We start from the raw sequence: 25,454 nt of genomic DNA, 5'->3' as shown, positions 1-25,454 counted from the left end.
CAGACTGATTTTCTAAGAAAATAAGATTATGTAATCTTGATGTGTGTTATTGGTCTATCTGTCTTTCAGACTCCTAATTAACTTTGGAATATGTTTCAACCATAGTTGTTGGAGTCCAAAACATAATTAAGTAGTTCTTACAAATTTTGTAAAAATTGATTTGAATAATTGAAGAACATCCAGACTAGAACCCAGTCCCAAAGAAGAATGATAGATTTTTTAACCACAATCTGTTCTTGCTTTGAGGATTCTTAGATTTTTTTTTTTTTTTTAGTTGAACCTAATGAATTATTTGAACTCATATGCTACTATGTTATAATAGAAGAGCCATTAGAGGTTTTTCTAGATGAGCCTATTTCTTTTGGAGAAGGGTGTAAACTGAATCAAAAAGATCCAATTTTGTACCAGAATAACTGTGTCTAACTGTTAATACTCTCCTGAACAGACAAGCCCTTAATTTATGAATTTTCTGAGGCTGTGGACAGATAATCTCTTAGAGGTCTAGCTGGGCAGTTTACTATCTCTGTTTGTTGCTTGCACTCTGCCAGAGTTTATCATACCTTGAACTCTGAATCCAATAATGTCCAGCAGAGAAATGGCATAAAAAAATCTTGAGGAGGGAGGTTAGTGGAGAAAAACAATTTCAGCTGGCACAGCTGTTTGGAAAATTAAGTTTTATTTACTGCTTCACCTATAATTTGACTGTATATTCTGATTCTTCAACTTAACATGAGCATGTGGATGAGGCAAAGCCACTACTGTGGGTATTTAATAAGCACTTTTATCAGATTGTAATTAGATTACAATTACAGAATAGATCTTTATGTACAGATTGCTCACTTGGAGTTTGACTTCTACATTTTTGGGCTTTTTTTTTTTTTTTTTTTTTCTCCTCTATTTTTATTCTCCAGGCTTATTTCAGAAAAGCCACCAGGCAGTTGCTGGGTTGAGGTTTCTGTTGTAGAAGTGTATAATAATGAAATTTTCGATCTTTTGGCCAAAGACAGTTGTGGAAAAGTATTTGGTGTTAAACGTGATGTTGTCACAACCAGAGAAGGAAAGAGTGAAGTTCCATTGCTAACGTATGAGTAAGTACATGACTTGATCCTTATCATCCAATCATGATCTGGTGTCAATGCAATGCACAGCTGTCACAAAATTACACTATAGTCACCAGTTATCACTTCTAAACAATGAGTCCTTGTCATATGCAAAAGAAAAAATGGGATGGTTCTCACTGTTTCCATTAGCTCAGTGTATTAGACTTCAGTTGGCTGCAAATGTCAAAATACTTTCTGAAGTAACAGTACAATTAGTTTTGGTTGTAATCTTGTGTTAAGCGCCTTCCACTCAGCATGCGTGATGATAGCAGTGTATTTTGTTGTCCCGGATCTTGTCAGCTGTAGAAAAAGAAGGGGTAACCCACTCAAAGCACTTTCCCTTTACTCTTACTAAACTGTAAAATTTACACATAATAGAAATGTATGTATTTCTTGTAGATCTTTAAGCAGATGTAGAGTGTTAGCTTTCCCTACACACACTGGAGTTAAAAAAAAAATTACTTTAGAAAGAATAAGATTTTAAGTGATCTTTTAATATAAATGACTGCCTGCTATTCTGTTTTCTTAACTGGAGACATTAAAGTAGGAATTGATATGCTGACATTTGAACCTGTAGTTCTTGAAAATCCAGGTTCTTCAAACTAAAAGCTGAGTAGCAGCTAAGCTTCTACTCACTCTGTTTTAAGAGGCATACCTTCCCACCATCAGTATATGGTAAGTTTGATTCTTATTTACACATATTGGCAGTGTAGGGAGACCTAAGGTAGGTAAGGCCACAGCTGTACTTATTTTAATGCCTTCTTGTACTTCCTAAGAATTACAAAGGCTTGTTCTAGTAAACATGGGAATGCTTCTTGGTGTTACGTATGTGTAGTATATAAAGAAAATGTGTAATACTTTCTTGTTATATACGAAACACTCAGCTAATTGTATGGTAAAAATCACATGCTTATAACAATTCACACATTAGCAAGAGTGAATCTGCTTCAGATGCATCATTTTAGTAACAGGTGTGGTATTCATGCTAGTATTAGGTCTACAGTAACAAAACCAAATTATGACAAGCAGTACTAGTGGCACCAGAGGAGTGATGCTACCCAGTGGAATTAAGCTACTGGACATTTACCTGTGAGCGCCCAGCATGTGAGCAGATTCCAGAAGGGAATTATTTCTGCTTGTGCACTACAGAGAGGTCTAGCAACTTAGAAAAAAATGTTCTGTTCTTTGGGCAAATAATGTTTGTGAAAAGAAACATCTTGCCCTATTGAAATGTTTAGCACAGTATTATAGTGGTTTACATTTCTGGAGGAAACATGTTGTTTTGCTTCACTTCTCTGTAATAATGCTTGTCATGGTCTGATCTCTACTTTTCCAGGAGGAATTAGAAGTCAGATATGAAAAGCATTCCCTCCATCCCCATTAAAATAAAATGCACCCTCAGTGTAAATAATTGAAGGCAGTATTTCTGTCTTGTGGGACTTAGTCACATAAGCAGACTAGTAATTGTTTGTTTCTGTGGGTTTATGCTGTCGCCAGAAAGCCTTGATGACAATACAAGAATGTACTGGAGAACCCAGCGCAAGCATACTTTGATTCTACCTAGTTATACACATTTATTGACTTGTATTTCTAGCCATTGAACAACTCATAGGAAATTGGATCCCAGAGAAATTGTAAATTGGTTTTCTTCACCATGGGGGCTATATAACTCTCCTTTCTTTCTATGAAATAATAATCACTGCAATATTCTAGGAAGGATTAACATTTGTATCTGGGGTATGCCTGCTCTTCAATATTGAGGTTAAATATGATTTCCAGATAAATTCTGCATCTTTGTTTGCAATCTGCATGCTCCATAAGAGCATGAAATGAATGAAAAATGACCAAAGCTTGATGAATCCTTTTGCCCTCTCTGTCTCTAGTATACTGACTGGTGGGTTTCTCTTAGTCTCTGTTCTTAGATTTCCCCAGCTGTGACTACTCCAACTTTTAGCATGTGGTTAAGACTCTTCTGTCAAGGAAAGGAAAAAATCTTTCAGAAGAGGTCGGGAGTGGAGCTTAATGTGTGTGTGTACTGAATCTTTCTTGAAGGAGCTAATCTCTTTCCTTTGACTAGAGCAGAAAGGAACTGTATGACTTAGAAACTGAAAATGGGAGCATATAGTGTGGGTATGATGGGAGTTGAATTTTTCCTGCTTCATCAGAACCTCCAAGTAGTTTTTAATTATGGCATTTCAATAACCAACATGCTGGCCTGGTTTCATTCTTGAAAAAGTCCTACTCCCCTTCGCAAGGGATCTTTGCATAGTTAGTGGGTGACCCATCTCTTTTCCCAGGCTTTCAGGAAGGGAGAGGTGAGATAGAGCTGGGCTTGTGCCATAGAGGCAGGAACTAGAAGTTGCTGTAAGGTTTCATTTGTCCTTCTAGTTCATAAAATGGCTGTTCTGTTTATTTCTGTAAACTTTAATTTATGGTGAAGGAACCTGGTGCCTTGGTGCCTTGAACTAAGCACCTCTTAAAAACCACTTATCTCGATCAATTGATAAATTCTAATGCAAATATAAATAAGAATATGGACTTATATCTCAATTACAATGCAAACAGTGAAAAAAGTCCAATTCATAAACAGGTTATATTAATAATTACACAGAAAGGTTAATAAGAAAAAGCAAACCCAAACAAAGTAAGGGAACCATTGAATGAGGCCACCCAGCTGCCTGAAATCTAAAGGAAACAGCTGATGCTTTGAATAAAAACACATCCTCATTTGTGATAATATTTCATCTAGAATATATTGGCCTGCTGAGCCTCACTGGCTTCTCCATATACCCATTAAAGTACAGTAGTCTCTTTCCTGCTAACATGTACATCCTACTGAATCACGAAAACCCCAGTCTTTTTCTTCTTTGATGGCTTGGTTGACTTTGGAGGACGTTCAGCATCAAATTTTTAACCTAACCACAACAGGGCTTCTCTTTGTAGAATCTGGTCCTGGAACGTGCAGTACATACAGCATGATAAAGTTGTAGAGGTTATACTGAAAAATTATTACTGTCAGCCCTGCTGAGAAGCTACTGGGCTAAGCTTGCAGCACTGGGCTGGGGATGCTGTTTACCTCCAGTCAACTGCAGCTTCCCAGGAGGTGACCAGCACTGAGAGCATACACTGAGGCCTATCCCCTTCTGCTAACGCTAGTTAGAATAGAGCAGCTTGTAGCACTGGCCCCTGGCCAGTGCACAGCAGCAGCTGGCAGCAGCCGATTGCCAGTTGCTACATCCTAGTGAAGGCTGCTGACCTCTCGGGCTGTCCAGTCCTGCCTGACCAGCTATTAGAAGATGCAGTTCAAAACTCGGGAAGGCAACATCTGCCTCCTTGGACTTGAGGCAACGGTCAGGTCACCCCAGTGTGAGGCTCTGCCTTCTCTGACAGGAGGAACTAGAGCCGCTGCTTCCCTGCTGCTGCCAGGTCAAACAACCAGGGAGACATTACCCAAGGATGCAGAGAGGCAGAGAGATTACAGGGGAGGCCAGCACGTGCAGCTCGGGATTCACAGGTGAAGTCTATAGCGATCATTTAGCTCCTGCAGCGCTGGTTACACAGGGAACTGCTTTTAGGTGGCTGTTTCTCTTAAGTGTCCATAAGCATGGTGTGGCTAAGCATTTTTCTGTTCTTCAAATGCTTAATTTTTGGAGGAAATTGATTTCAATGGGTATACCTCTTTTGTCTCTCAACTCTCCAAGTGCAGCTCTTCTTAGCCTAAAATAAATTTGTGCCCAGCATGACTTTCACTGACATCGGCCAAATCCAAGTCATGGAGGCCTTGCCTTTCATTGCATGCTTGGTTTTTCGGAGTGCAGCGATGTGGAACCAAGCCTGTAGCCTGTCAGGAGAGTTATTAATGGTTCTGGTGTTATAGGGCATTCAGTTACCAAGCTGTGATGTGCAGTCATAGTAATTTAGACTCCCAACTTGAAACTAATGTTTAGGTGATGTAACTTGAGTGATTATTTCAGAAGGCAGTGCAGTGAAAGGAAAGGGTAGGCAATCTTACCTCATTTGTTTTAAACATTGCAAACCTGGAGGAAATCGTAGTGAGTTTCTTCTTTACCTCATCAGTTTATTTCACTTTCTGTGTTAGGTTTTTGCCCTTTGATTGGTCGTATTTGCAGTATTTCCTTTAACTAGAAAAGAAAGCAGCTAGTACAAGATAAAACGGTCTATAGACACTTTTGTCTGTCTATTCTGACACTGCGCTTGAGTCCCTGCTCATGGAACAGTGGAATTAAACTTTTTTTTCTAAGGATTCTGGATTTAATTCCAAATGTGAAATATGATTTCAATGGGCCCAGAGAAATTTCATTTTTTTTCCCCCTAATTCTGTACCTTCAAAGAATGGGAGCTACCTTAACATAAACTGGACAACTCCACTTCTGTAAGACCAGAGATTCCAGGAAAGTCTAAATCTGTGTCTTTTCTTCCAAAGTGCAGAGGTGTAGGAACTTCAGTCACATCTAGAGCTGAGCTACAGTACCTATAGACTTGCAACGCTGGCAGGCCACTTCTTCAGCACTTTCAGTATTACCTCATAGCTTTTGTTTTGAATTTTCATCCTGGACTATATCTCGCCTGAAAAAGGCTATATACAGTTGTTTGTGCAGCTCAAAACTGAGATTGGTGTAAGGCTGTAGAAGAACGGGGAAAAAGAAATACTCAGATTCACATCCAAGTTGTCAGCTTTCTCACGTGATTTTTGCTGTGAGTCAGTTAAATCTTCTGCTTGTCTCTTTACTTCCTAGGACTGTTGAAAATGCATCTGAATTTTTGCATCTAGTCAACAAAGGCCTACAGCTGAGAGTCAGGCACCCAACACTGGTGCATGCTCATTCCTCTCGTTCTCATCTGGTAGTTACATTGACCATAACCACAATTGTCTCTGGAGATAACTTCGGTAAGTAGGATGTTACTAAACTACATCTAGAGCCAGTTGTTTTTTGAAAAACAGTCAGCGGACTGAGAGATATTCATACCGTTTTTCCCCCCTTTTTCCAATGTTTAATACATTCCCTCAGTTCTTTCCCATTGTTTAACCTCGACATACCTTCTTAAATAACAGACCAGTTTGATGTTTGAATGCTACTGAAACTTTCACTCTCATAAAAACTTTTCACTTTTCTTTACATGTTTTGATTAGAGTTCTTGAAGTCTTATAGCATGAAACAACTAATGAGATAAATTTTACCAATAAGTCATAAGATAAGGTATAAGATAGACAAGGTATCAGTAAGATAGATACTCACGTTCCACGGTTAAATCACTTCATATCACATCTCATATAATTAGTCATGCTAAGTTTGCGGTAAAGCTAACCATGCATTTTAGGGATCATCATATGCTTTTGAGTGAGAAAGAATTATTTTTTTTTTTCTACCCACTGCCTTGCAAAAATGTCCATTAAATTCAGAGTCTCTTGAACTGTAAATAATAGGCCACTGTAGGAGCAGACAACATAGATGTCTTATTTACTATGGCAAAACCTATGTTTCTACTTTTCATTACCACACCAAGACTTACCAGTTTATTGCTTTAGGAATAATTTTGGTTTTGGAGGGGCTAAGTTTGTTTTCTTTTGCTCATGTTGCAATTAGGCTCTCTGCTTCCAGTGCTGTGGTCCATCTCCTTCATGCTCTGCAACAACAACTTGGTTTTAGAAAGTGAAAAATATTTAACATTTTTTCCCTTAGATTGCTATCAGAAATTAAACTGTCAATATTAGCGAAGCAGAACAAACAGTGCCCTTGCTTACCTGTGGACCTTGCCAAAAGACACAGTTACTTCACAAGTTGCAGCTCCAGCATTCCAGATGTTAGCTCTAGCCAGTTCCAGATTCTTGTCAATCAGACAGATGTTACTTTTCAAAGCAGTTTCTGCTCCATTAGCTCGCCAGCCATTTTCTCTAGTACAGACTTTACTTTGCCACTTCCAGTTGCAGTCACTCTACTATGCCATATTGCCTGGCAGCAAAACTCTACAGAATTGTCAAATTTATGTTGAATGCAGAGTCAGGCTTTCAGCTCATTGTGCATGAAGATGTGCAATATGGGGGGGGTAGAGCAGCACTGCAAATGGGACCTCGCTATCCAGTGTGACAGCACACTGTCTTGTTTAAAAGGAGAAATTCCTGAGTTAAAAGCTATGTGCAGTTGTCAAATATCTCAACACTGGAGATCTAAGTCACTAAATAAAAAGTTATGGTCTATGATGAGTTCTGCACCTAGAGCCAGGGTTGACAAGGCAGCACTTTTTCAGGTTTGATTAATGACTTTTAGCATTTTGTTTCAGTGTTATCTGTTGTTTGAGGAGAGCAGTTACTTAGTTTCCTCATCTCAAACTGAAGAGGAGTGAGAACACTTATTTTTACACTGGCAGGTCTGAAGCCATTTATTCTGTGTAAACCAACACAGCTGCTCCTTCTACACAGCAAAAAGCTAGCTTGGGTTTTAGCAGCAGCCTAGCTGGAGAGGTACAGAGCTCTGCAACCCAATTCAACCTGTTCCTTACTCACATTTTGCAGCTCAGAACTTTGTACTATTGCAACTAGACTCTTAAAGTCTCCAGGAGTCTGTTGTCGAAAACCAAAACACTGAAGGAAAGAAGCCAAACTGCTTTGGGAAAGCCCTTTTGCATATACTTCTGCTAAGCTAATGTCAAAGCAGCTTTCCCAAAGAATCTGTCTTCCTCTTCCTTCCCTGCAGAGAGTGAAGGCCAGATGCTGAGGAAGAGGAAGGATATGAAGCAATCTAGTGCAGCTACAGAACTACCAGGAGTAGTAGGTAACCAACCTGAACAAGTGGGAATAATGCTATTGAGGCTAATAGCTCATCATGGGGTGGTGCAGCAGTGGGATATGAGGGCTGAAGAAAGTCTAGAGGGAACAGCAGCGAAGGACAAAATAGAAGAGGCAAGATGAACTTTTTTTTTTTTTGCTAGGGCACTAGCAGGCGATGTTTCAAATACATAGAAACAGACTTCAGAGCTTAGTGCTCTCAAACATCCAAAAGCTCACTTTGGTTGCAGTCAATCTAAAACATGAAAAAATGCCTCATTTAAAGTCCTTGCTGGACTCCTGCTTCCTGTTGTCCACACAGCAGTGTGAACAAGGGGGATATGAGCTACAACACAACCTACACCGAGTCTTGTTACCAACTGGTGCAATCGGTTTGACAAACAAAACTTTAAATAAGAGAGAAAAAGTCATTCAGCCTGCCCATGCCATTGATTCTGACTTGTATATTGCTTCTGTTAGAATAGCCTCAAACAGCAGATATTGTACTTCCCCTATTGATGCCCCATTTTTCCCCATCTGAATTTCCAGTGTCATTGAGAAGCTCTCCTTGTTTGTTTTTTCAATTAAGCAGGTACTTCGTGGGAAGATGAACAAACCAGTCAGAAACTAAATAAAGAGGTTTCCTGCACCTTTCCACAAAAAATGAGAGACAATAGGTCCACCTCTTCTTCTAGAGCCTCTTCACCAGCACAACTTGAAGAAACTGAGAAAATTAAGCAAGTCAAAACTAGATTGCAACTGGTGGACCTGGCTGGTAGCGAGTGTGTTGGTGAGGAAACGGGTCTGTTTACAGGCATGCATCCTCCCAGATGGAGGTTACAAAAGTTGTCTTTACCTCCTCATGTAGAGATACCGGCTACCCTGCTTTCACACAGGGTGGTTTAAACCCATGGATCCTGGCATAAACAAAGTTTTGGAGGCTGATTGTTCCAGTTTTACACTGATACGGTTTAACTGAAGATCTGACTGCATAAGCTTGAAATAAGCCCAGGGCGGTTACCCCTATCATAGGTGTATTATTTGTTCAGACTGGTTTTATTAGGCCTGTTTTTCTACTCTGAAAATTAGCATGTCTTTGTACAGAAATGTTTAAAGTGCATAAATTATTCAAATACTAGAAATATCTGTAATAATTGATATCATCATGTGTGGGTTTTTCTGCCTTATTGCGGAAAAAGTCTTGGAGGAAGTTAGTGTTGAAAAGATAATATTGTTTTCATTGTTCCTTCAAAGCATTTTCTTCCTCCTGCCTCCTCTATGCACACAATAATTTCAAAAACTTGATTATTTCCTAAAGGACAAGCTTTCTTACCAAGAAAAGCCATCCAGCCAAATGTACCATTCCAGAAATAATGTTTTGAAAACTGAACCAGTATTATGAAAGAGTCTTTTACTTTACTGCCAAGAATTCTTGCTGTTGCTCACTGTTAAACTTTTGTTCTACAGAGAAACCTAATATAATACATTATTTTTTTCATTTGCTCTGAGTGCTGGAAACTGTTTGGTAAACATGTAATTGAGCAACAGTGTGTGTATTTGTTCTCTCAGTTCAACCAGGACAAACATTTACTTGGTTTGGGGCTCGGTGGGCCAGATCCCCCAGTGCCGCCAGAAGAGCTGGGCTCACTTTCATCAGCGTTAGGTGTGGCGCAGCACACGCAGCAGACCAACCTCTGCCATCAGCTACTCTGATAAAAGTGAGGGCGGCTGTTAACTCATAACTGTTTTAAAATGTGGACAAATCAGAGTGAGCAGCAGTACACAGCGCCCTGCCTGGTTAGCTCTACAGCTGTCCTGGATCGCTTACAGTGTTTACAAGCAAAGCGGTCCCTTTGTAGCAAACCAGGTTTTGGTTTGAAAACTCGGCTCAATGCTTTGTGGAAGTTCATCTAACCAAATGTAGATTCAGTTTATGTAATCAGCAGTTTAAACGTGTAGCCCCTCACCTATTTGCAGTCTTCTGCATTAGGGTGATAAACGTTGTCTCAGGTCTCCCCCTTCACTTGCTATAAAAGAAGCCTGGGAATGGCTGTATACACAATGACACCAATAAAATGAGTCTGAGATACATCCTATCTCAGATTATTGTCCACCCTGCAGCAGGGTCTTCCAAACTGTTTTGTTCTGTACCTCTCTGCCAAGAGACTCTAACACTCCAGCCTTCACTGTCCAGACTTCTGGGGTTTTTGCTATTACTGTGCCTTTCCACATTTGCCACTTGAACACCTCTGTTGTTCTCCCCATTTGGAAAATGCTGGCCTAGAGGGAAAACAAGATCCCTAGCCTCTCTCTGTACCTCTCTAGAGGTGGGACAGTAGGCGGCTGAGGAAACTGTTAACCTCATCTGATCCTCCTGCTAGCATGGCTCATGTGCTCTGGGTAGTGAGATGTGACTGCAGACACATCCATACCTCATCCACTATCCTGAAGAAAGGCTGAATTTGAATAATGTAATGCTAATTGCTAACAGCAAGTTTATCTTCCCCAACGAGCAGAGGTAAGGACAAGAGGACTTAATTATTCTTAACTGCACACTCATCCAGACTGATCAGAGTTGAGCAGGCAGCACCTCCTTAAATTGCTGCAACGTGATGTGTACACCAAACCTTTCCAGTGTTGCTCAAAGGCAGCGCAGCTACATACCACCATGCTTGGTGGATGGTAGAAGGGCATAATTTCCCTTTATCCATTTCCTTACAGCATATGATACCACGAAACAGCACCTCACAGACTTCGGTGAACATAAACCCCTCGCACTTATGGCTACTGTACAGGTTTGTTTCTGTAGCTTATGCCATCAGTGTCACACTTCTTTTTCCTAAGGGATACAAACAGGACAGTTAACTGTTACAAAAAATGATGGAACACAACAGGCTTCTCTTGGGGGACACTGTGAACTGGTGTTTTCAAAGGCAGCACCATCTTGTCTGATCTTACGTTGTTCCTACTTTCTCAGTTCCCTGTTCTTAATACATTTGGAACCAAGATGCATTGTACAGCTGAAGAGATCAACTTTAACATGAGGTGCTTCAGACCATCTGCAGGCACTGAACCTTCTTTAACCTTCCTTCAAAAGAGCAGAAGTACTGCACAAGTATTGGCAGTCCAGAGTGAAAAACCACTGCATCTTGCTTTTGGCATGGGTGGACTAGAAACCATGGTTCAGAATCCGTGTTTAAAATGTTGCGTCAAAAGTAGATGATACAGCAACAGTATTTTTCACACATTACAGTGGAAGCAGCTTTGCTTAGTCTTACCATTGCCTTTTTCTACTCCATACCAGGTATGTCTGGAGTGACGGGAGCAGCACTGAGAGAGACATCATTTATTAACCGCAGCTTGTCTGCCCTAGCAGATGTTCTTGGAGCAATAGCAGAACAGCGATCTCACGTACCATATAGAAACAGCAAACTTACACATCTGCTTCAGGACTCCCTAGGTGAGAGGTTATTCTGACTTTTGTTTAACAGTAGAGATTATTTTTTCCCTTCCTTTGTTCTATAAAACTAGAGGATGATCCTGTATTCTTCCCTTGTATGTGGGCCTCTATTCAAAGACTTTGGCTTTGGAGCAGTGTGAGTACGCAGTGAGAGTTCTGAACTCCTCCTGAATTTGGCTAAATCTTGCTCTTTTCATGGTTCAGTTTAAGAATACACTTGTAAAAATCACAACACGTCTAATGGGATTATGCAAAGGATAATAATTGCATTTCATTGGTGTTTCATGTCAGGTATGGTTTACAAGTTAAGCTTCAATCTTTATCACTACAGGGTGTAGCCACATGTTTGCACGTTCTTTAACATTGTGCCCTGTAGCAGTAAGACAAAGGAGGAAGACAGAACATACTCATAGTACTGTGCTACAAATTCCTTTTGTGTTTGGGTCACCTCCTCATCTATGCAGAAACAGTTTTAAAGTAACTGTAATTCCTGCAGTAATGTCTGATTTGTGTCCATCCATATAGTACATCAGTCCATTTTTCATCAGCCAGAAAGCGTCAGCCCTGATGCTTTTAGTCTCCAGTTCAAGGCATTGACAGTGACTGAGGTAACGGTTCTTCAGAGCTTCTGAGAGACTATTAGTTTTTGCTTGAACTTTGAGCTTCACCTAGTGCTGGAGTCCCTGCTGTGGGACAGGAAAGCCAAAGAAAGAAGTGGGTTAAGGAGCTGTGTTGTATGGGCACTGAGCCTGGTTTTGACCATGCCTGGTGTATGACTTTGGGTGACAATGTTTAGGTGAAGTGTTGAAAGTGGCAATTTCCTTATTTGTTTAATCATTCTCTGTGAACTTCTAAGTCTGTTTTGCTTAATTGTCACACAAGTAAGCCATTGTGCCATTACTCACCTCAAATTTACAAACATCTAACAAAGCTTAATGAAGTGCCCAGACCCATAACATAAAGGCTGACTAACTGATGAAGCTACAAGGGGGAAAAAAAAAAAAAAACAAACCCACTACATTAAAAACTGTGGGACACTTATTCTACTGGGGCAAATATCATATTGCTAGATATAGACTTCCCTTGAAGGAGCTGTCTGTTTTCAACAGTCATCTGCCTCATAAAACCAATGGCAGCCTATGCTCATTGCTGTGTAGATCAGTATATTACCAGTACATAGCTTACTGAAAATAATGCAGTAAATAAGCAAGTTTTGTCTTTTTTTCTGCTTTTAGGAGGTGATGCTAAACTGTTGGTGATGCTGTGCATTTCTCCTGACCAGAAGTGCTTAACAGAATCAATGCAGTCTCTGGGATTTGGAACTCGTGTTAGGCAAGTTCAGAGAGGACAAGTCAAGAAAAAGAGTTTCCCGGTGCCGAGTAAAGCAAAATAAAGCCTAAGACTCCTGTGGATTAAAGTATTATTAATGAGTTCCTCAGACTGAAATGTATATCGTTGTCCTAAAGCCATTCTTTTAGATATCTAACTGCCAGATAAAATAAACAATCCTCAACACTGCATTAGTAAGCCATAAACCTGCTGATAATGTTCTTGCTTCAAAGATAATAGCAAGTATTGACAACAGCTACCAACTGTGGTGGCATGGCACAGAAATAAATCAGGCTTTTTTGGGAAAGCTACTTCAAGACATGGTCTTGGTGATGTGTTTCCTTGGGGCAAGTAGAACTAAGTCACCAGGGCCCTGATTGAGGATGGCTCGCTTCTGAAAGGCCAAGGGTGCATTCTGTTTTCTCAGTAGAAGACAGGAGCCTAAATATCATTCCAGTGCTTTAAAGCAACAACTGAAATACTTCCTCCCAGCTTGGATTAAAATGTGACACATCATCATGGCTTGCTCTTCTGTCCAGCTCAGCTGGGGTCATTCCTAAGGCACTGTCAACAGGTAGGCGTGTAAAGGAACCCACCAGCTGTGTTGAATGGAGTCCTGGTCTCTGGTTTTAGGTAGGAAATAACAGCACCAGTGAGATGGAGAAAAAGGAGTAAGGCTACATCTGTTGTTCCTCTGGAATGTAATTTAGGAAGCAAATAAGGGATTATACAAATTTTTTAAAAAACACTCAGATGACATGGTTGGAGTGAATCCCAACCCTGCTGAGTTCACCAAGACTACAGCTTTGCCTCTTTTGGGGTTTTTTCTTTTGCTCTAGGAGTGCCAAAAGGCCCTGAACTACAGATCCTAATGGGACCTAACTTGTCCAACTCTTTCAGTAGTAGTCTGGCTTTTTGTTTCACTTGCATTTCTAAAGCAAATTAACCACATCACACCCTTCAATATGTGCCTGCACGTTAGAAAGGGATAACTACACTCTTCCCATCCATCACGTGAATAAAACACCAAAACCCCATCTTGCGATACGATGTTTGGAATCTTCAAGAGACAACACCACGCAGGGTTTGTGAATGAAGTTACACTGGGAGAAGTTTAAAGGCAATCTAAGCAATGTAAGAAATGAGAAGCAGTTCTGAGATAGGTAGTTGGATTCAAGTAACACCTGACATGTTTTACTCACCCTGTTACTGCTCAGCAGAGGCCTCAGGATCCACTCTGAATTTTTACCTCCAGCAATCACTCTGCTTCTAGATCGGGAGAGGTCAGTGGTAGGTCACTGCAAGAAGGCTTAAATTGCAGTGGCCTGCCCAAAAGGCTGGCCTTCATAGTATTCCAAGTCACTTAACCTTCACAAGCATAAATATTTATCTAGAGATTATATAGCATACCATTACTGAAATTTCACCCTTGAATATATAACAGCTGCTGTGTTGCATGCAGTGCTCTGGTGCTCAGAACATTAGCATCGCAACCAGAGCTGCAATAATACTTGTTTTCCTAAATAATGTCACGAGGGTAAAATTGCCTTAACTTTACCTGATTCCAGCAGTAACAGAGGGGTAGGAGAAGAATCTGGACACAGGACCTTACGAAGCTGACTGGTCATTAAAGTGATCTCAGGTGAGAAAGCGTCAGTGAGGGACGTTAGCCTGCTAAAAGAAACACAGGGGCAGACAGCTTCAAAAGCAGCCTGGATTAAAGCTCTAAAAGAGGTTGTGGCAGGGGAGGGCTAGCTGATTCCACCAGCATCTTTAAGTTCCTCAAATATTTTTAAGGATTTGGCATTTCCTAAGTGTTACATAGAAATGTAACTTGTCATGAATTGTGCTTTCTTTTCTGGAGCTGCTCTTCAAACCTTGGCATTTATTTACAATCTGTGTGGCAGGGGAAAAGCAGCAATACTTATTGTTAAAGCTGTGAAATAAACGGCTCAAATATCAGCAAATACCAAAAGTTTAAGTTTCTACATTAACATTAACTCTGCCAAATTGTACATATGCAGCATTCCCTATTTCTGTTTTCCTTGTCAGCGTAGCATATCACTCACCGTTTGACCTGCACAATGAAATGTTAACTTTGCTGCCCTGTATATCCTGTACATTGTGCTCTAAGAACTTTCAGTTTTGGAATTTCCTGGGTTATAGAGACATGATTGCTCAGTCCTAGTGTCAGAGGTGATGCAGTGAAGGAAAGAAGGGTAAGAGTTGTAAGGGTGAAATGGCTTTATTCCAGCATCTAAGGTCAATTGTCTTCTGCCCGAAGATTCACTTGGCCCTGCTAAAAAAGAGGCAAAGATCTTCAGACATGTAATTGAGGTCCTGAGGAGCAAGGAAAATGGCATATGCAAGGCCCGATGCTTCTCCACATATTTTTTTGTTTGTTTTCAGATCTTTCAAGCTTTGAAATGACAACTATGTTAGAAGAACAGGTGTGACACATATTCATGGAGTTGACTTTAACGTCTCCTTTGTTGACCAAAACCTATCCTGATTAACCAGTCCTCATCATCTTGACACTAAAGCTGAAACACACGTACCAACAGTGGGAAAAAGGAAGTGGTATTTGAGTGTTCTAAAAAATTGAGGCAGAAGGTCATAAGCACCAGGAAAAAAGTGGTTGTTTTTAATAGTGCCCATGTAGTCTATTTGCTAATACAGCTTTGCTCTCTGCAAGGTCAAGGGCACAAGTGAGAGTAAAAATTATATAAATCTGGAGAAGTTCCTTTCAGTGAGGCCCATGAGTGCATCATCCAGAGCTCAGCTGGACTCCTTGTGCACTGAAGCAAGAGCACACTCGCCCCTGCTCTACCTCCTGCCTGTTCCACCAGGTCACTGGGAGGGATGGAGTGCTGCTCAGTACCGGGCCGTCCTCTCTCCTAGCCACGCTCAGCACGCTTTGGCTGCAGTCAACATGTTAACCTTTCGCTGCTGGGCTCTCATTCTCCCCCACGGGGCCCCCACTCTCTCCCGTGACAGCCAGTGCTCAGCTACCTCGCACCGTCCCCTGGCTAGCCATCAGAAAGAGGCATTCCTTCCACACAGCAATGCGAGGCGGCACCACAAACCCCAGCTACCCCTTGGACTGGCCTTCAGATGTCCCTCCTGAATTTATTCAACCTTCTTCCTTGCCCTGTAGATGAGCTGAGCAAACTGCTTTAGCAACAGTAGCTAGGAACCTCCACCTCCTCCTCAAAAAACCTACCCATTATTGAAACCACAGCAAACACAAGAGAATTTGGTCTGGTGAATACTTCAGCATCCTAATGGTTTAGTGTCAAGTTGGCCAAGGAGTTGATGGCGTGAAGCCCGAGCAGCACGGCAGCTGCCTGGGAGGCCCAGGGTCTGGTATTCATGCCAAAGTACCCCAAGCACCTTACGTAAAGGTGGAAGCTGCGTACACACTGCAAGCTCCCCTCACCCCCTGGCACCCCTACTCGCACATCCCCTAACCTGTGGGCCAAGCACCCTCTCAGAAAGCAGAAACTTTGGATCCAGTTCAAAGACAAAGGATTTGAGCTTGTGTCGCTCCCTGCACAAGCGAACACTCTGGCTTGTAGAACACCCAGCAGACCTGGAGCTGAGGCAGCAAAAATGGGACAGAGCAATCCCAAAGTCCTAATAGCAGCAAGTGCTCATCAAGGGTAAAATACACAGATACACATACACATAGACCTACACAAAGTTAGTGGGAGAAGTCTAGACCTATCCAGAATCAGACAATAGCCTTCAAAGTACATTTCAAAATTTGGCCCAGAAGGACAGCTCGGTGCCCACATTGCTCTGTGGATTTATCATTACAGATGGAATTTATCAACTCCAATTGTTGGTTCCCCTTGCAGCCAAGGGAAAGGGATTAACAGGCTAGATCTGCTTTCAGCAAGCACCTCTGCCTCCCTAGCCTGATGAGGGAATCCAAGCAAAGGGTTTAGAGCCCCACCTCTCATTTTGCCATGGCCAGGGAAACTGATTGCTCAAGGACCTGATTTTGAGGGACATACAACTGCTGCAGAGGTTTTTCACTTATTTTTTTCAACCTTGATCCCTACCCCACCTACCCGCCTCTAGCATCAAGCCCTGCAGCGCTGGTCCAACACACCCTTCTTCCACCCTTTGCAAATCTGTCCCCCGTTCGCTTGCAGCACCCGGCTTTCCGTGCAGAGCAAGGTGCAGGGCACAGGAGCTGCTCCCCATCAGTGCCCTGAGGGGGGATGTTGTTTTCAATGCCCGCAGGGAATGCCTTTGTGCAGGGCAGCTGACTGCGCCCCAGAGCTGCCCCAGGCCCAGCACGTGGCTGTTCATAGCGCGCTGCAGCCTCCGCAGCCAAGCCGTTAGTCTTCCTCACCACCTAGGAGTACTCTTACCAGCAAAGCCCGAGGAAGCAGTGCGATCCACAATTGCTCGACAGTGCTGCACCTCATCACAGGGTTAAAAAAAAGCAGTAATTAAACCAGCCAGAGCCTTTGGCCCACTCTTAAACAAAACCTTGACCTATGCTGACATTTGAAAATTATATATTTAATTTCCATGTGTGGCTTCATGCCTTGGCAGCAGCCACACCACAAAGCGAGGCTGCTCTTGGTTTTAGCCAGGCTAGGAAAACCATAATTAGCATTGGAAGGGTCACAAAAATGTTTAATTTGTTATTAAATTGCGATTCCATTTTATGAAGCACTTTTCCAAACCTCTGCAGAATGCAAAGCACAGGCAGAATGAAGCGGTTACTGGGAAAGGCTTTCAGCTCCTGCTGTGGACAAGTAGTTGCAAGCTGATGGGCTTTCAAGCCCCTTCCAACCAGAGGAAGAGGCAGCAGCGTCTGCTCATGGAGGAGCAGATGGGCCTGGAGTGCAGGAACACCAAAGGTACTGTGGCCATTCACAAAAGCAACTTGGTGTTTGAGCAATGACATTAACCATGGCCCCAGACAGACAAAAATGCAAGCCACGGATTAAAAAAAAAAGAGATGATCCCTATTTCACATACCCAAGAGTTTGGGATTGATCAGACAAAGCATTTGGAAGAGGAGTGCCAAACTCAGTACTTGAATAACATGATGCAACGCTCCAAATTCACCTCTTGCTTGTTCAGTACATGTCTCTAATGACTTGGAGATCAGCCTCAGAAAACCTGCTGGAATGCTTAAATGGTCAATTGACCAGACATTCAGATGTCAGTAGTAACAGTTCAAACACCAGGGCCTAAGTTTAACAACAAAAGAAGAGAATTGCAGTGCTCCAGCTGTCAGGAACAAGTATTTAGCGTCAGCTTTGATGATAGAAACAATGGGGGAAAATATCCCCAGATATCAAACTCCAGGAACATGAGATTTGCACATCTTATCTACAAACCTGCAGGCTTGAAGTTGCACCTCTGCTCATTACCCTGGGGAACCACAGTTAAGCTGAGTTATCACCCCCATGTACTTCCATATCCATGCTTCCAAGTATCTCATCCAACACGTGTCCCCTCTTGCCCTTTTTCTGTTCCATGAAATTACTATCCTGGCTGGGATGAGTCACTGCCCAGCAGTTCACTTAAAGGCACCAGAAAGATTAGTTTTCCCTCTCATTTTCCTCTGGACTTTACTAACCAGTTCCTTCTCTCTTCTAAACAAAAATAACAACAAAACAACAAAAAATCCAACCCACCATTATGAAAAAACTTTGGAGACCACACCAGAAGCTTTGAAGATCCGGGAGACAGAAGATGATACCTCCTCCCTCACTTCAGATGTTTGGGTTTTTAGCAGCATGAGCCTCCTCCACCTCTTTCTGAGCACACACACACACACACAGACAGACGCTGCCCACTACATGCTCTGAGCTGGCATTTGGGATAACACAAGCTTCAGGTTAAACCCACAACCAGCTGCAGAAACACGGGCGTTTTGCTGGGCAGCCACTGCAGCAGCAAGCAGTCCTGCTTTACGCTGCAGCCGCAGGCCTCCGCTACTTCCAGCCCTGTGCGCTCCGACATTCCCGGCACTTCTTCCCAAGTCCGCATTCCTCCTCTCCCTCCCCAGGGTAGGTGGCTCAGCGCAGGCGGATGCCAGCGCTCATCCACGCGCTACTTATTTAGAAAGGAGCTGGAGGAGGAGCCCACGCTGCTCCGGCTGCGTCTGCTGCCAAGGCTGAATCCACAGAGAACGGCTAGCCGGTGCTTAACGCGCCGATGCTCCCCGTGCTTCGCAACGCGACCGAGCTCAGGCAGCCAGATCTGACAAATTATTTCATGGTGTCTGACTTGTGGGAAGCGCCTCCCAACAGAGACGGGACAGAGTTTGCAAGAGGCTATTCAGTATTGCCGCGTCCAAACAGGGGCACCTCATGGAGATGGCACAGGGGTCAATCCAGAGGGTGCTGGGGAGGTACCAGGCAGTGCAAGAGCTGCTGCCCGGGCTGCCTCCAGGGACCATAGAGGGCATCGTGCCTCTGGACATCCCCCACTGGCGCTGTCTTACGGAGAGACACGTTCCACCTGCTGCCCTCCCAGTCTCCCATCCAGAAGAAAGGCTTTATCAGGCCTTGCTGTGGAAAGCTGCTGTAGATTCATGTAGATTCACTGTGGACATGTACCAGCTGGAAGTTACAGCAGATTCTTTCGCTACTGCTCACCTTTTGCTACCTATTGCCATCAGAGTGGAGGAACACCTCTTGGCAGCCAGCCCCTTAGATCAGCCAGGACACTGCAGTTGCACTCTACCTCTCTTCTTACCGTGGCTCATGAAGACTCTGAAACCACCCAGACCAGCTGCCAGAGCAGCGGCTGTGATGTGGGTAACATGCAACGGGCAATTCAAAGGGAGGAAAAAGAGGTCCACAGTCAGACCCGAGCCTGACTTCTGATTTCCTTACCAGAATCTGGTTTACCTGCTAAATTTGGCGTAGCATTTGCAACGGCAAGAGGCAGGATGAGACTGTGATGCCTGAACACAAGAAGCTGTACCTGCACGTTCACCAGCATAATCTCCACATGGAGAGAGGACTTATGATGGACACACTAATGGAGACACTGCATAACTGCAGGCAACTCACAACAGCCACTTTTGGGACATGGGGTGCAAGCGCTAGGCCCACAGTTTTTCAGCATGAACAGGTTTGTGTTAACCCCTTCTACCTCAGTCCCATAAATCCTGGCACATCGAAATATCACAACCTTTGCAATCCCAGCTGCAAATCATGAGCTCAGCTCCAAGGTATAGAGGGAAAAGGCACAAAAATTGAGGAATAACGAAGATGTAAAAATGTGCAGTTGCATGGGGACACGGGGCAGAGGAAGAGAAGCGAGCTACCCACAAAGACACCATGCAGGTCCTGGGAGGGCTCCTGCTGCTCCCTGCCCAAAGGTTTGCTCCACCTGCATCTCTTTGAAAGTGAGGCGGTTCCTCTGCAGAACCAACCTAAACCAAGCCCAAGGAAGGGGAGGTGCCACTGGGGTCACCTCTGCCCATTTGCGGGCAAGCCTGGTGTTGCACAAGGCAACACCAAACTGCCTTCAGCCAGGACACCTTTTTGGAAAGCCAGTCACAGCATATGGTGAACCCTGAATGCTCTGTAAGAGCTGGAGAGGGTCCCGCAGCACGGGTCGGGCCCTGCCAGGGCTGCCACGCACACGGCCAGGCACGGAGGGCACACATGGGATGCTCACAGCCAGCTGCGCCCTGGGTCACACGATGCCACCACCTCAGGGTGGTGTGGTGACAGCAAGCCTGAAGGCAAGGAGATGCCTCATCACAGGCATGAGAAAGCAAAAGTATCTGGCCTCCAAGAAGGCCAGTGACCTTTGGATACCACCTACCTCCCATAAAGAGTGGAAAGGGCAGAGGGGAAAAGGCGTGGAGTCCTAAGGGAGCTTCAATAAAGTTCTGGCCAGCATGAGATACTGGAGACACGGTGATGCTGGCTCGTACGACATTAACTCACTGAAGTCCTGGAAACAAACCTGGCCTGGCCATTCAGATTTTGTTGGCACTTTGCACCAGGCAGCTGAGGTTTTGCCTGACCTTGGCCAGAGTCGCAGTTTAGGCACCTGTTTTTAACAAGGCAGGCCCGAGAGTCCCTGGAAAAGACCCCTCTGTCTCTCACCCACCAGCACCAAGTGGCACTATCACCAGGCCAGTCGCTGCAGGTCTCCCACTGCCACATCCCGAGCTGCCACCTTCACCCGGCTGCTCACGCTGGGGTGCATCTGGGGTGCACAGCCAGACAGGGCTGCTCCCAGGGCCCCAGACTCGGCAGCCACAGCACACATGCCCTGGGAGAGGACACTCAGCAAGGTTCTGCCGAGTTCCTGCTGCCCCTGCCCCTGCCACTGCTGCCTCCAGCCCTTGCAAGTTATTCCTTATGCCAGCACGTCCCAGGGAAGAGTCAGAAGCTTCACCACTAGGACATGCCAGACAGAGGGAAGGAAGAAGTGGCTTCCAGGCCACATCCCAGCAACTGTTTAGGACTTCCACAATGAACAACATTTGAGAAGACTGAGAAGCGAGCAAGCCCCACCCCAGCAGGGTTCTCCTTACCTCTCTCCTGGGCAGCTCATCCACAGGACCACAACACTGGAGCACGTTGGTAACTTCTCCTGGAGGGTCTGCAGACACCTTCTCCTTTCCCTGTCTCTTCTCCTTGGGAGAGAGCCGATTTCCTGTGCCTTGACTGCCCTCCCCTGTAGCACCCTCCACCAGGACCTGCTACAGCTGCAGCAAGGTCAATACTTGAGCCACCAGGAACCCTTTCTGGCCCCTGCCCTCGGCCAGAGGAGAGCACCTTAGGGACACCAGAAACCACCTCATGCTCCTCCACACCTGGAATGTCATTGCTGAAACAGCTGTCCCTGCTGCTCCTGTGCTTCGCAGGGCTCTGTGTTGTATCCATGCATCCTCTACATAGGGAGAATTTGTACTTGAAGCTTTGTGGGCACCTGCCTGGAGTTAGAGAGGCAGCTCTGAGCCTGCAGGACAGCGTCAATGAAGCAGGACCAGAGTGGTGGCAGCAGGGTCTGGGGCAGCAGCTTTGGGAAGTCTTTAAAGTTCATTAACCGTAAAGATGCTGGCTTGTCTGAAAGCTCAGCTGATGCTCTGGCAACGTCCTTGGAAAGGGCAGCCTTCAATTGCTCCTACCCTGCTCTGTTCACTCTGAAATCAGGATAAAACCAGCATCATGGCTGTAGAGCTCTCCCTTAGCATGATAGGCCTACATTTTCATCAATAATTCTGCTTTGAATCTCAAAGCGGTTTGTGTTGAAGCAGATTGGAAGGCAATGGTTTGTGCCCTCTATTATTTGCAGTACAAACGTTAAGCAAAATTGTACCCAGCTGCTCCCACAGCAAACCCTGCCACTCATCCCCTGCTGCGGGATGTGGCTAGCTGAACGCCAGCACTGGCAGCAGGGCTGGGCTGGGACTGGCCACGCCAGAGGAAGGCCCCATGCCTGCACCCCCAGCCTCAAGGCATTGTGAGTTTGGATCTAGATGTTCAAAACCACACCCATATTTGGGGCTCTCGTTATTGCCCTGCTGGCATAAGCTCTTCAAGCAGTCCTAATGCCAAATTTTCCTTTCAGCCAGGTAGGCTGGGAAGGGTTCCTTGTTTGCCTTATTACAAGCCGTGAGCCTTATGCAAAAGCATGACTCAGGGAGCTGGGGTTTTAAAAAGAAAACGTAGCCTACTGCAACACTTGCAAGAAATGCAATCAAAGCTGGCAATACTAACCCACCTAGCCCCAGGTGTCTCACCTGCCCTAACGCACCCACTCCAGTGACTGGCATGTCCTTCTTGACCATCCCAAGAATGGAAGGTCCCAAAAATACATCCTGTTAACAATTTAACAGAGCAATTATAGGAGCCCTCTGTTCATGTCTGACTAGAAAGACCATGGCCAGAAAGTCTGCACTAGCCACAGAAAGATCATACGGGCAGAAAACCCTCTCTGCGTGGGCCAGAGGAGAGGGCAGGGGCATTGCCACTGTCGCCGGTCCTGCAAACGCAGAGAGCTCAGGATCCATTTGAGCAGATGCTACAACCAAAAGCTGGGCTGGCTTCCCAAGCTTCCTCCATACACACAGCAAGCAATTTAACCCTAAATATAGGAGTGCAGCCCACAAGCCAGACAAGAAAGATTTCAATACCACCGCCAGGAACAACAGCAAACTGCGCCACAGACCTTATTTCCAGCAGTGGGCAAGCATGCATGCCTCAGAAGGGGGTAAGCCTCCTCGCTCTCATCCCCCAAAATTACGCATCAAGGAAATTACCTAGCTTCCTACAGTGCATGTTTTTGAGCAGAGATCTCCATATCAGTAGCTGGAGCTCTTTTGAAGGCACTTGGGTCTGAGACAGTGCGGAGGGGAGGGTAACCCCAAAACCTGCACCCAGCAGAAGAGCAGAGAGGGGCTGCCTCAATGCAGCCCTTCCAGTCTGAATCCTCTCGGCTAGAGAGCGAGCCCCATTCAAAGCCACATTTTCAAAGAGGGTGGGGAATGTGGCTGTGGGAATCAGTCAGTCAAACAGCTCAGGCTATTTGTCAGCTGGCCATAAGAAAAAGGCTGAGTGCTTTCTGCAGCTAATAGAAACTAATTTTTCCTACACTTGAACGCTCTGCTGTCACTGAAGTATTTAATGGTAATTTCCACATGGTGGCTTGAGACTCAAGGCTTCTAGCACATGCCACATCCAATTATCTCGTTACATATTGAGAACAGCAGTGATTGGAGAAAGAAAAATAAAGGCTGGTATAAATGTATTTATGAGATTTAAAATTAAAAAAATGTAAGGCTGATATTTCCAGGAATAAAAATAAAGCAGAATTTTAAAATACCACAGCTATGTTTTTCAATAGCCCATATTCAGCTGCCTCTACAATATACCAGAAAGGATAAATACAATTTTTGCTCATTACATCTCTGCGGTAGAACAACAGACTTCCAGTGCAAGAGTTGCTATCCAGATCTTACTCTAACAACTACAATCTCCTCTTTGCAGAGCCAAATTCAGGGTTCAGAAGGACAGAGGCAGCCGGTATCTGGCTGACCAGCAGTGTGAAAATGCAGGATGGCCCCGGGTTGGAGCGTGCCCCCCAAAAACAAGCTGTGGGGACATAATACGTGCCAGAAAAGAAGGGGTGGGAACTGCTTCGCAGTGGGCTTACCTTATAAAATGTTGCTTGGCTGCGAGCAGTGAAATAATCTGTGGGGAAACAAAATCCTTCCCGTCCATTTCTCCACGGTCCCATCGCCTCCTGCAGCCCGTCCCTGCTGACCGAGGGCACCCTGCCAGCACCAGGGTCACCTTTCCCTCTGCTCCCCTCCGTGACGAGCTGCAGCGGGGTGGACGGGCCCCACGCGTGAACAGGCAGCAGCCCACCGCTGACATTCAGCTACCCAAGCGGGGTCGTGGAGGGTTTTTTTTTTTTTGAACTAGTATCAGTATTTCACACCTGGAGCTCTCTGTGCCAAGGATTCCCAGAGGTGAAGGAGCAGCAGCTTTGTCCCCTGTGTAGTTTGGGTGTACCACCCTCCGTGCAGGAACCAGACACGCTGCCCTCAGGCCCGAGAGATGCCGTCTCCACCACCTGAGACCATTTAACGCACTTTTTCGTACAGGATTCAGCGAGCAGCTGACGGCCACAGCCAGCCTGGGGGGGTCTGCTCGTTCAACGACCGGCTTCCCGGCGCTCCGGCCTGCGTGGGCCTCCCGGGCTCCCCCCGTTTCGCGGCCGGCCGTGTCCGTGCCCCGGGGGCAGCGGGGAGCCTGCTCTCCGGCAGCGCTTGACAGAAGCCGCCCGAAGTGCCCCCCCCCGCCCCGGGGGACGCGGCCCCGGGCTCTGCCTGGGCTCCCCCCGGCAGCTCCGCGTCAGCCCGCCCGGCCCAGCCGGAGGAGCCCCAGCCCCGGCCTAGGCCCCGGCCCCGCCGCGCTCCTCGGGCGCCGCCCCGCGCCCCGGCCCGGAACTGCCGCCCCACGGCCCGGCCCCGGCCCCCACGGGCCCCGCTGCCCCTCGGCCGTCCCCAGGCTTCCCTCAGCTCAGCCCCTGCCGCCAAGGGCCTGGGAGCGGCCGCGGGGGGGACAGGTTTGGTCCCTTCCTCCTCCTCCTCCCCCCCCAGCAGCTGGTGGGCCTCCGGGGGAGACGCGGGCGTCGGCCCTTGGGCACGGCCCGCCCGGGGAGGCGCCCACGGAAGGGGCAGGCTACGGCGCGGGGGCTCCGAGGTAGGAGCGGAGGGAGCTGTAGGGGCAGGGATGAGGAAGGAGAACTGACAGGAGGAGCCTGGGCAAACGGACCAGGAGGCACCATACCCCGGCAGGGTGAGCACCACTGGTGGTGGGCGAGGAGCTACAGCGGGGAGCTTGCCCACCACTGCGGCTCTGTGACCAGTTCTTGCTCAGAAGCATTCCGGCTGTTAGAACACCGTGCCAGCCTTCAGTGTCTCGGACCTTGCTGCCAAGAGCTCCACCGAGGAACCGTTCTCACTTCACTCAAAATACCTGGGGTGTTTTAGCCATCTGCTTTAGCACACACCTTCAGACCTTACCGCCATGCAGCTCCCACACTTGGCATGCCTCAACACAGATCTGGTGCAGTAACATTTCCCCCATCCCACGCTGCGTCCCTTTACCGAAGCCACGTAGGTTTCGCTGGTACCATAAGAAGTCCCGTCTTCAGACAGACTCATCCCATCCTGGTCAGCAGCAGTCCACCCTGGCAGGCAAGAAGGTGCTATTACTTGCTAAGCAAAGAAACAAAGAGAAGTAACAAAGCCCTGCAGAGTTAGGTG

The 25,454-nt window shown here is 45.6% G+C and overlaps 1 protein-coding gene and 1 long non-coding RNA gene across 10 annotated transcripts in view; one reads left to right on the top strand and one right to left on the bottom strand.

Moving 5' to 3' along the window:
• The window catches only part of KIF25 (kinesin family member 25), a 40,378-nt gene extending 27,499 nt beyond the window's left edge, over window positions 1-12,879 (top strand). The window contains exons 11-17 of one of the 6 annotated variants that reach the window (XM_042795867.1): window positions 912-1,088; window positions 5,858-6,009; window positions 7,814-7,891; window positions 8,477-8,674; window positions 11,189-11,344; window positions 11,676-11,821; window positions 12,580-12,794. In XM_042795867.1, the coding sequence (XP_042651801.1) occupies window positions 912-1,088; window positions 5,858-6,009; window positions 7,814-7,891; window positions 8,477-8,674; window positions 11,189-11,344; window positions 11,676-11,821; window positions 12,580-12,603 (931 nt within the window). In that variant the 3' untranslated portion in view covers window positions 12,604-12,794. Of the gene's footprint in view, window positions 1-911; window positions 1,089-5,857; window positions 6,010-7,813; window positions 7,892-8,473; window positions 8,675-11,188; window positions 11,345-11,675; window positions 11,822-12,579 lie in introns of all 6 variants that reach the window. The other 5 variants (XM_042795865.1, XM_042795868.1, XM_042795870.1 and 2 more) reach the window with 5 other exon arrangements.
• LOC122153711 lies at window positions 1,096-24,500 on the bottom strand. 4 transcript variants are annotated; one of them, XR_006165593.1, is made up of 5 exons: window positions 23,834-24,500; window positions 13,876-14,347; window positions 6,633-6,746; window positions 5,113-5,242; window positions 1,096-1,400 (listed from the first exon to the last, which is right to left on the bottom strand). It is a non-coding gene; the product is annotated as an uncharacterized LOC122153711 (long non-coding RNA). The 4 variants fall into 4 exon arrangements; XR_006165594.1 differs by lacking the exon at window positions 23,834-24,500 and having other exon boundaries at window positions 13,876-13,942; window positions 14,232-14,630; XR_006165592.1 differs by lacking the exon at window positions 23,834-24,500 and having other exon boundaries at window positions 13,876-14,630.
• Between the last annotated feature and the right edge of the window lie 954 nt (window positions 24,501-25,454).

The sequence above is a fragment of the Tyto alba genome, unplaced genomic scaffold, assembly GCF_018691265.1.
Source record: "Tyto alba isolate M040663 unplaced genomic scaffold, T.alba_DEE_v4.0 Super-Scaffold_22, whole genome shotgun sequence".
Classification (NCBI taxonomy): Eukaryota; Metazoa; Chordata; class Aves; order Strigiformes; family Tytonidae; genus Tyto; species Tyto alba.
This window is presented reverse-complemented; position numbering and strand designations above follow the sequence as displayed.